This window comes from Pan troglodytes, chromosome 1 (genome assembly GCF_028858775.2).
Source record: "Pan troglodytes isolate AG18354 chromosome 1, NHGRI_mPanTro3-v2.0_pri, whole genome shotgun sequence".
Classification (NCBI taxonomy): Eukaryota; Metazoa; Chordata; class Mammalia; order Primates; family Hominidae; genus Pan; species Pan troglodytes.
In genome coordinates this window covers 223687501-223696696 of record NC_072398.2, presented here as the reverse complement: position 1 = coordinate 223696696, position 9196 = coordinate 223687501, and the positions used below count along the sequence as shown (strand labels likewise).

The 9196-nt window shown below is 52.5% G+C and overlaps 1 protein-coding gene across 4 annotated transcripts in view; it reads left to right on the top strand.

The window, feature by feature from the left end:
- Positions 1-7960: 7960 nt before the first annotated feature.
- The window catches only part of SLC45A1 (solute carrier family 45 member 1), a 27087-nt gene continuing 25851 nt past the window's right edge, over positions 7961-9196 (top strand). For 2 of the 4 annotated variants that reach the window (XM_024356161.2, XM_024356159.2), the window contains exon 1: positions 7961-8048. In XM_024356161.2, the coding sequence (XP_024211929.1) occupies positions 7971-8048 (78 nt within the window). In that variant the 5' untranslated portion in view covers positions 7961-7970. The remainder of the gene's footprint in view (positions 8049-9196) is intronic. The other 2 variants (XM_063786762.1, XM_054662535.1) reach the window with 2 other exon arrangements.

Here is a 9196-nt window from a genome sequence, read left to right as displayed (position 1 = left end):
TGTCATCCCAGCACTTTGGGAGGCCAAGGCGGCAGGATCACTTGAGGAGTTCGCAACCAGCCTGGCCAACATGGCAAAACCCCATCTCTACTAAAAATACAAAAATTAACCGGGCGTGGTGGCATGCACCTGTAATCCCAGCTACTCGGGAGGCTGAGGCAGGAGAATCGCTTGAACCCAGGAGGCAGAGCTTGCAGGTTACAGTGAGCTGAGATTGTGCCACTGCACGCCAATGTGGGCAACAAAGCAAAATCTTGTCTCAAAAAAAAAAAAAAAGAAAGAAAGAAAGTAAAAGACAATATCAAATTGTGTAAGCAAGTAAGCTACACTCACTGCTGAGAGTGTAAATTAGTACAACCCTTTGGGAAACTGACATTACCTGCTAAAGTTGAACACGTATTTACCCCCAAATGCCACCTCTTGGCATATGCCCAACAGAGATGCCTACATCCATAAACCAAAAATGTGTATAACAATGTCCATAGCAGCATTATCTATATCAACCCTAAAGAGTGTTAAACCTCAAGCCCAAGTGTCTGTCAATAGGAGGATGGATAAATATCGGAAGGTATATTCATGTAATGGAACACACACAGTTATGAAAATGAACTAGAACTACATGCAACAACACAGAAGCTCTCAAAGTCAAGATGAACAAAAGAAACTAGACACAGGAGAATGCATATTTCTGATTCCATTTATATACAGTATTTTTTTTTAAGGCTAAACTAAACCTTACAGTTCAGGGATGGACACTGTAGCTTTCAGGATCACTGTGTGGATGGCACAGTTTCCAGTCCACCAGGAAACATGGAGCTTGCATCAGAGTTGTTCAGTTGCACTGAACACACTGCTTAGTTCTGTTGCCTAGATGGCAGGGTGAGACTCCATCTCAAAAAAAAAAGACACCAGAGAGCTTGCTTGCTGTCTCTCTCTCTCTCTCTCCCTCTCTGTCTCTCTACCATGTGAGGACACAGCAAGAAGGCAGCCGTCTACAAACTAGGAAGAGAGGCCTCACCAGAACCTGACCATGTTGACATCCTGATCTTGGACTTCCAGACTTCAGAACTGTCAGAAAATAAATTCTCTTGTTTAAGCCACCTTGTTTATGGTATTTTGTTTTAGCAGCTGAGCTAATACAGTTGCCAACAAATGCAACTGCAAGTGCAGGGCAGTTAGCACCCCCAGGGGCAGCTCTCAACCAGAATTTGGTAAATACATGCCCCAGCTCCCCTACCCTCCAGCAGGACAATAATAAGGTGCTATAGACTTGAATGTTTGTGTCCCCCTAAAATTCATGTGTTGAAACCTAATTCCCAATGTGATGGTATTTGGAGAGGTGAGGTCTTTTGCAAGTGATTAGGTCATGAGGGTGGGGCCCTCATTAATGAGATTAGTGCCCTTATCATAGAGACCCCAGAGAATTATCTCATTCCTTCCACCAGGTTAGAGAACACAGTGAGAAGATGGCCATCTATGGACCAAGAATTGGGCCCTCACCAAACACTGAAACTGTCATGCTTTGATCTTGGACTTCTCAGCCTCTAGAATTGTGAGAAATAGATTCTGAGCTGGACTGAGCCTTGGTCACTTACATGGAAGACTTGGTCATTCATAAATTTATTAGCTTTTCCCTCTTCCCTGTCTCACTCTCTTTCTGCTTCCTGGGATCACTTCCCCACTAAACTAACAGCTTTTGGGGGAATCCAAACTAAGCCACATGCTGTAGAAAAAAGCCAGAAAGCAATGAACATAAAAGCCAGAATAGGGATGAGCTCTCAGCAGGGGTTGAGAGGAGAAAGGCTTAGCACTATGGATGGTGTGAAGAGGGCTTCTAGGGATATTCTATTCTATTTTATTCTAGGCCTGGCTGGTGGTTGCACGTTTGTGATAAATCATTGAGTGTTCATTTTGTTTTGTGCACTTTTCTGCATCATATTTCATAATATAAAAGTTTAATAATCCATGATGTTATTAAGATCAAAGATTAAAATAATTTGAAATGTTCATGCTTTTATTAGTTGCATAATGAGTAGTTAAGTGTTTAGAAAGTTCTGGTTAGTCGATTCAGAATTTTAATAAATTGAACAAACAGATAAAACACAAAAGCCACTCGAACTTTAAAGATCCCAGCCACATATTGTCTGGCAGTTGCTTCTTTCCAGACCCAAGCAGATGTTGGCTGGGACTTCTCTATGGATATTGGGTGTTGACTGTTCTCACAGGTGAACTGTAAATAGAAGCAGAGGGGGGGCTCTCAGGCATGGGGCAGCAGGCTGAGCCTCAGAGGGCCTTGGGCTTCTCTAGTGGCTGCCTCTGCCTGGTTCCTGGAGCTGTCCCGATAAGGTTGCCAAGTGGAGCAAATCAGAATACGGAATGCCAAATGTTGCCTGGAACATGCTGAGCATAAAAATTACTCTCTGTTTATCTGAAATTCAAATTTAACTGGGTATTTGTATTTTATTTGGCAACTGTGTGACCCAATGAGGCTTTACCCAGCCCACGAACAGGGAGGCTGCAGCTGCCTGGGTGCCAACCATGCCTGGATTCTACCACCTTAGTTCTAGAACCTCGGCGGCCCAACACCCTTTGGCTCCAGCATTGCCCAACGTCTAGACCCTGGGTTCATGCTCTGGCTCAGCTCAGAGGGCAACCATGACCCTGTAGGTTCTAATTCCCCCTTGCTGCAGTTCTTCTAGAAGACCTAAAGTCCAGGGTTTGCTTCCACAAGTACGTTATGAGAAGGACATACGTTTGGAAATCAGAATTCGTTTTCCTGCAGAAATGGTTCAATGGAGTTTCACCGGCATGCCCAGGGCAGCCCAGGACAATCTGTTTTATCCCATAGTGTGCCCGTGTGTGCCCGGGTAAATCGCGCAACTTCGACCGATCCTATTCCACGTAGAGTAAATAAGCATGTGGGTGTCAGTGCTCGGCCTCTGCCAGGTGTTGCAGGAGGTGCCAAAAAAGAATTGGATGGCCCTGTCCTCTGGAGTTTGCAATGTGTTGTCATTACAGGACTGTAATTTTGTGACTTTCTTCATATGGACACAAAATGTCGGGATTCTAACTCAGAATTTCAGGGTGGCTGCTGGGCTCCCATCAGGAGGAGGCGTGGCAATAGGAATAGCGTGTGTGTATGTGTGTGCACATATCTGAGAGTATGAGAGAGTGTGTGTGTGCACATGTGTGCATGTGTGTGCACATATCTGAGAGCATGTGTGCACATATGTGTGCATGCTTGTGTGTGTGTATGAGTCTAGATCATGTCAGAGCCACAGAGGCTATCTGAAGAGAGGGAAGCAATATTGACTGCAGGTCGCTAATAATTCATTAACTCCACATAACGTAAGAGAATGCACTTCGTGTTTTGTTTTGTTTTTTTTTCACAAGATCTCTTGCCCAGGCTGGAGTGCAGTGGCACAGTCTCAGCTCACTGCAGCTTCGACTTCCCTGGCTCAGGTGATCTTCCCACCTCAGCCCCCTAAGTAGCTGGAACTATCTACAGGTGCACACCACCACGCCTGGCTAATTCTTTGTATTTTTAGCAGAGACAGGCTTTCACTGTGTTGCCCAGGCTGGTCTTGAACTCCTAGGCTTGAGCCATCTGTCTGACTCAGTCTCCCCAAGTGCTGGGATTCCAGGTGTGAGCCACCATGCCCGGCCGAGAATGCACCTTTCTCTATGTTTGCACAGCACACACTTTGTACACACAGGTACACACGCACACCCATGTCTGTCACTGCTCAGATCTGAATTGGGAGCCACAAACTGACCACGTTGTAAGTCAGGGAATGGGATGGGCAGGGGTGGTAGAGACAATGGGACGGCACAGTCCCTTGAGGAGGCTGAGGACTGAGAACATGACCAAGGGGATTCAGATGCCATCTCTGAATCCCACCTCCCGCCTGCACCAGAGGACGGTAGATGCTGTATAAATAATCGCTGCACGAATGGAGGAATGACCCCAAGGCCTGGGAGGCTCTCCCGCTCCAACCTTGCCTGTGTCATGACCCCACTCCATCCAAGTCTCAGGCTTCTGGATAGAAAAGAAATGGTGGAGATAATGCCCATTCCTGAAGCTATGATGACTGCATGAGGTTAAAATACGGAAACACCTTAACACAGTGACTAGCACGAGATCTGTTATTACAAATAACGTTATTCATAAAAATTCACTTGGCTTCATGCTTTGCAGAAAAAGTGTGTTCACAAAGTAGAAAGAAAAATCCAGCCTTAGAACCAAGAATCTTTACAAGGTCAGGAAAAGCTTCTCCCTTTCCCCACCTCCTGCTCCGAGGTTTTCCTGCTGCCTCCCGGGAAAGGTGGGACTCTTCCACCACCTTGTGGACACCCAGGGATGGCAGGTGAGCAGGCTTCCACCGCCTCACACCAGCTCTCCTCTGCACTGTTGGAGCCTATTATTCCGGGTCCGACTGGGTCTCTCTAGGCTCACACTGCGCATGTCCTGTCTCCATCCTCTGTTCCTTTCTGGGCTGGGGCAGTGGATGGGGCTCCTGTGTCCTCCTGGCTGCCTGCCGGTCCCCGTGTACGTGGCAGGGCTGCAGCAGTCCCCTGTTTTCCTTGGATCCTGGCGTGGAGTTGGTGGGGCTCCTGCCTCCCTGGGGCCCTGGCTGGCCCCGTAGACCCCTCCAGGTCTCTCTGCCAAAGTCCCCCCACCCAGCCTCCTGGCCCAACTGTCCTTCCCACAGTGAGGCTGAGGGTCCCCCCACCCCACGTCATGTCCCAGCCCCACGGGGCCATTGCAGCTTCAGCTCTGCATCCAGGCACTGAATGGGAGCCACAGGAGCCTCACAGGGCAAATTAGAGCCCCCACTGTTCTGATCCCCCAGCCGGGCTGCGGCCGCTGTGTTGGTGTACGGGGGCTCTGCCCAGAGCAAACTCTGCCACGACAGGGCTGAGGCGCAGGGAGAAAGGAGCTGGGATGCACCCCAAGCATCTTCCTCCCCCTCACTCTCCCTCCTCCCTCTGCCGTCCTCCCCCCACACCCGGGACCGGAAGGGCGAGCGTCTCTTGTCTTTCCTGCATGTTCTGTCAGCCCCTTCCACTCTGGCCCCCGGTCTAGACCTATTGTCGAGACAGGAGAAATCTTGTCTGCCCCCAGGGAGAAACACCGCTCTCTGCCCTGAACTTGGAGGGGCTAAAAAGCAAAAGCTCTAGCCTTAGAAGGTTCTCACTTTGGAAGTTTAAAAAAGGTCAAAGGAATTTTCAAAATCCCTTTCTTTCTCAACAATGCTTAGATTTCAAACCTCTTCTCTTGCTGCAAAATCCCGTTGTGAACATCGGAACCTCGAGATGATCTTTAAGTTTTCTCAGCATTCCGCATCTTCTCTCCCCTCTGCAAGCAGCTAAAAGTTATAGAAGCGGTTGAAGCCAGCGACTCCCCACCCCCATCTCCTCCTCTCCTGGGGACAGGGGCCCCATCTCTCAGTCCTGTTGTGGGTTGGGTGTGGCCGGTGTGGCTGTGTGGCAGGGTCCTAGCCAATGGGATTCGAGTGGAACGTGGGCCTCCTGCACACCTGGCCCCGCGGGCATGCACCACCTGGGCTCCTCCCTCAGTGCACCAGGGCAGAGCAAGATGGAGGCAACCGGGATCCCTGAATGGCTTCACTGAGGTCCCCACCCATCAGGCACACTTCTGCCAACCTCATGTGGAAGTGAGCTTCTATTGCATTAAGTCCCTGAGGTGCTGAAGCTCAACAGTTGATGGCAGGCCACTTGCCTGCAAAATAGAAAAGGACACCGGTATTTTTTTCAAGCTGTTACCCTGTTATAGAGAGAAAAGAAGCCAGAACCAGCCCCTCCAGTGGCTCCTTCTCTTCAGCCTGGGCAGGATCTGTTGAAATTCCCATGGTGTCCTCTGGGGCCCTCTGCCCTGCGCCTCTCCCTGGCAGTGCGAGGTCCACAGTTCACCTGCAATTAGCTCCCATGTGCAGGGGACTCACAAAGGAGCATCTTTGAGCTCCAGACCCAAGTCTCTGGTGGCCTAGAGGCTGCAAATGCCCTCAAGCTCAGCATATCCCAAAGCAAACCTATGGCATTCACTCCAGCACACACCTGCTTTGGCCTCCATGAATCCACTCTCTTCCCTCACCGCTCAAGCTAGAAACTTCTTAGCACCACCCTCCCTGTTCCTGTACCCCCCCACCTTCAGTCAATCATGGAGTCCTAAGTCCTCGGCCAGTCCATCACCTCTCTCCCTCTACCAACACCCCCAACTCTCCCACCTGTGCCACCCGGTATGCCCATGTGGTCCCCTGGTTCCCTCCAATCTGTTTTCACTCTGAGCTTTATGATCTTTGCTAACTGTGAATAGGATTCATGCCATCCACTCCCCTACATAAAACCTTTCTAGGCTTCTCTTTGCTCTTAGAAACTGGCAACTGCCTAAGAGGCCACACCTGGGCCTGTCCCACCTCCCCAGCCCTCACCTCCTTCCCAGGCCTCTGCATCCCTGTCCCCCTCCACTTCCTTTGCAGTGTGCCTCCAGGCCCTCTCCCCTCTGGAGCTCTGCCAGTGCAGAGCTCTCTGAGCCCTCTGTGTGGGACATGCTGTTCTCTCTACTTGGCCTGGTAGGGCTCCTTGAGGAGCCCTCGACCCTCCCAATGGGGTGGAATCCGCCGCGGTAAACTTCCACAGGGCCCCGTGCCCCCGCTCTGCAGCACTTCCCCGGGGTTATTATTCCACTACCGGCTGCATAATTATTTCATCCGTAATTATTGGACTTAGCCCAGCTCACTTCTGTCCCTGGCCTTTGCACTTGCTCTTCCCAGTGCCTGGCGTGACCTTCCCCACACGTCAGTCTGGCTGGCCCCCCTAGCTCCTCAGATCCTTCTTTTCTTTTTGAGATGGAGTCTCACTCTGTGGCCCAGGCTGGAGTGCAGTGGCACGATCTCAGCTCACTGCAACCCCTGCCTCCCGGGTTCAAGCGATTCTCCTGCCTCAGCTGAGTAGCTGAGATTACAGGCACCCAGCACCACGTGTGGCTAATTTTTATATTTTTAGTAGAGATGGGGTTTTGCCATGTTGGCCAGGCTGGTCTCGAACTCCAGACCTCAGGTGATCTGCCCCTCTCGGCCTCCCAGAGCGCAGGGATTACAGGTGTGAGCCACCGTGCCCGGCCTGCTTCGCAAGTCCTACTTCTAGTGTCACCTTCCAGGTGAGGACTTGCCAACAATCTGATGGAAACCTGCAAGGCCAGCACCTCCGCAGCCCCACACTCCCTAACCCCTTCTCTAGGGCATTGCCGTCTTCTGACATGCCATTTATTTTATGTCTTGTTTAATATGTGTGTGTCTCTCTCTTAAATGTCATGCAGCCGGGTGCGGTGGCTCACACCTGTACTTTGGGAGGCCGAGGCAGAAGGATCACTTGAGCCCAGGAATCGAGACCAGCCTGGGCAACATAGCAGGGCCCTGCCTCTCTGTATTTTAAAAAATGAAATAAATAATAAATACATAAAGTATTTATGTATTTACTTACATTACAAAGTTCCCCCAGGGGCGGGAACTTTGCCTTGTTCTCTGCGGCATCCCCAGTGCCTTGGACAGCTCCGGGCCCAGAGTCGCGACGCCTCCAGCAGGCCCGGCTGCCCCACTGCGCACATGGGCACAGGCTTGGCACACGCACTGCGGCATTCACGTATCCGCGAACACATGGGTATCTATTTATACATGAAGACACGAAAATGTATTTATTTCTTTTAAAATCAGAAGAAAACGGTGAGAACTGTGAGGCCGGGGGGACGTTTTCCTCCGGGATCCTGGCAGATCCTGCAGACCGCGCCGTCGTGCGCGAAGCACCGGGACGGGCCTCCCGCGGGAAGCGCCCAGGAGGACACCGGGCTCCCCTCCCGCCCGCGGGGCCCCAGACGCGGCGCCGCTTTAAGGCTCCGGGCCCCGCGCGGATGCGGAGGCTGCGGCCGTGACGTCAGCGCCCCGCCCCGGGTGATGCTGCAGCAGCCGGGACCGCGGCCGGGCAGGCAGCAGCCCAGCGGGGACAGGGATGCCTGCCGTCTCCACCCACAGGTACCACCGTCTCCTCCGCGCCCTCCGCCCGCTCTCTGGCTCCGTGCCTGCCGGAGCGCCGCGCCCTGGGCCCCGGGGTAGTCAGGGCGCCGAGACCGGGACCCGAGGCCGGCACGGAGACCTTTGTTCCTCGTGGAAGTCTCATGAATTGCAGAGTCCACGGAGCTCCCCCGTCTCGCCCCTCCGAGGGCAGGAGCCTCGGGCCCAGGGGAGGGTGCCGGCCAGATGGCAGGTGCTCTCATCCTTGCTGGCAAGGGGAGGAGACCCCGGCCTCGGCCCCAGCTCCTGATGCGCTCCTTGAGCCGGAGGCCTGGTCCCTGGTCACCTGGGCAGGTGTCATCCGCTCCCGGCTCACCTCTTGCATGGGGCTGAGCCCTCTTGTTGACCAGGGGCCTGGCAACGCCCCTCAGCATCCCAGGGTTACTTAGCGAGGGCGCCGAGGACTCCCCTTTCCCGAGCGAGTCAGCACCAAGGGGAACGCGCTGAGGTGGAAGCCGTTCAGCTCCTTCTGCCCTCGACAATCAGCAACTTCTCTAATTATTTCTAGAGTGACAGCCGTGCATGTTTTTCAGCTCTTACAGGGAAGCAGAGTCAGGGGCGGAGGAAAGCCACGTTCAGGCTGCACCTGGCCTGGGCTTTTGGGAAAAGTTGGCCCTGGAGTAGGGGTCAAGCTGCCGGAGATGCAAAGTGGGAAACGGCCACGATTCAGTAACTAGCCTATTAAGTGCACCCTCCCAAGTCCGTAGAGCACCTTCCTGGTCTTGGAGGACCTCACTGAAGAATTTTGAGAATGGGTAGAAAGAAGCATGAGGGGTCGGGCGCGGCGGCTCATGCCTGTAATCCCAGCACTTTGGGAGGCTGAGTCGGGTGGATCACCTGAGGTCAGGAGTTCAAGACCAGCCTGGCCAACATGGTGAAACCCCATCTCTACTAAAAATACAAAATCAGCCGGGCGTGGTGGCACATGCCTGTAATCCCAGCTACTTGGGAAGCTGAGGCAGGAGAATCGCTTGAACCCAGGAGGCGGAGGTTGCAGTGAACCCAGATCATGCCACTGCACTCTAGTCTGGGCGATAGAGTGAGACTCCGTCTCAAATAAACAAATAAGCAAATACGCCCTAGGAAGGGAGGTGGCCCAAGGCAACCCC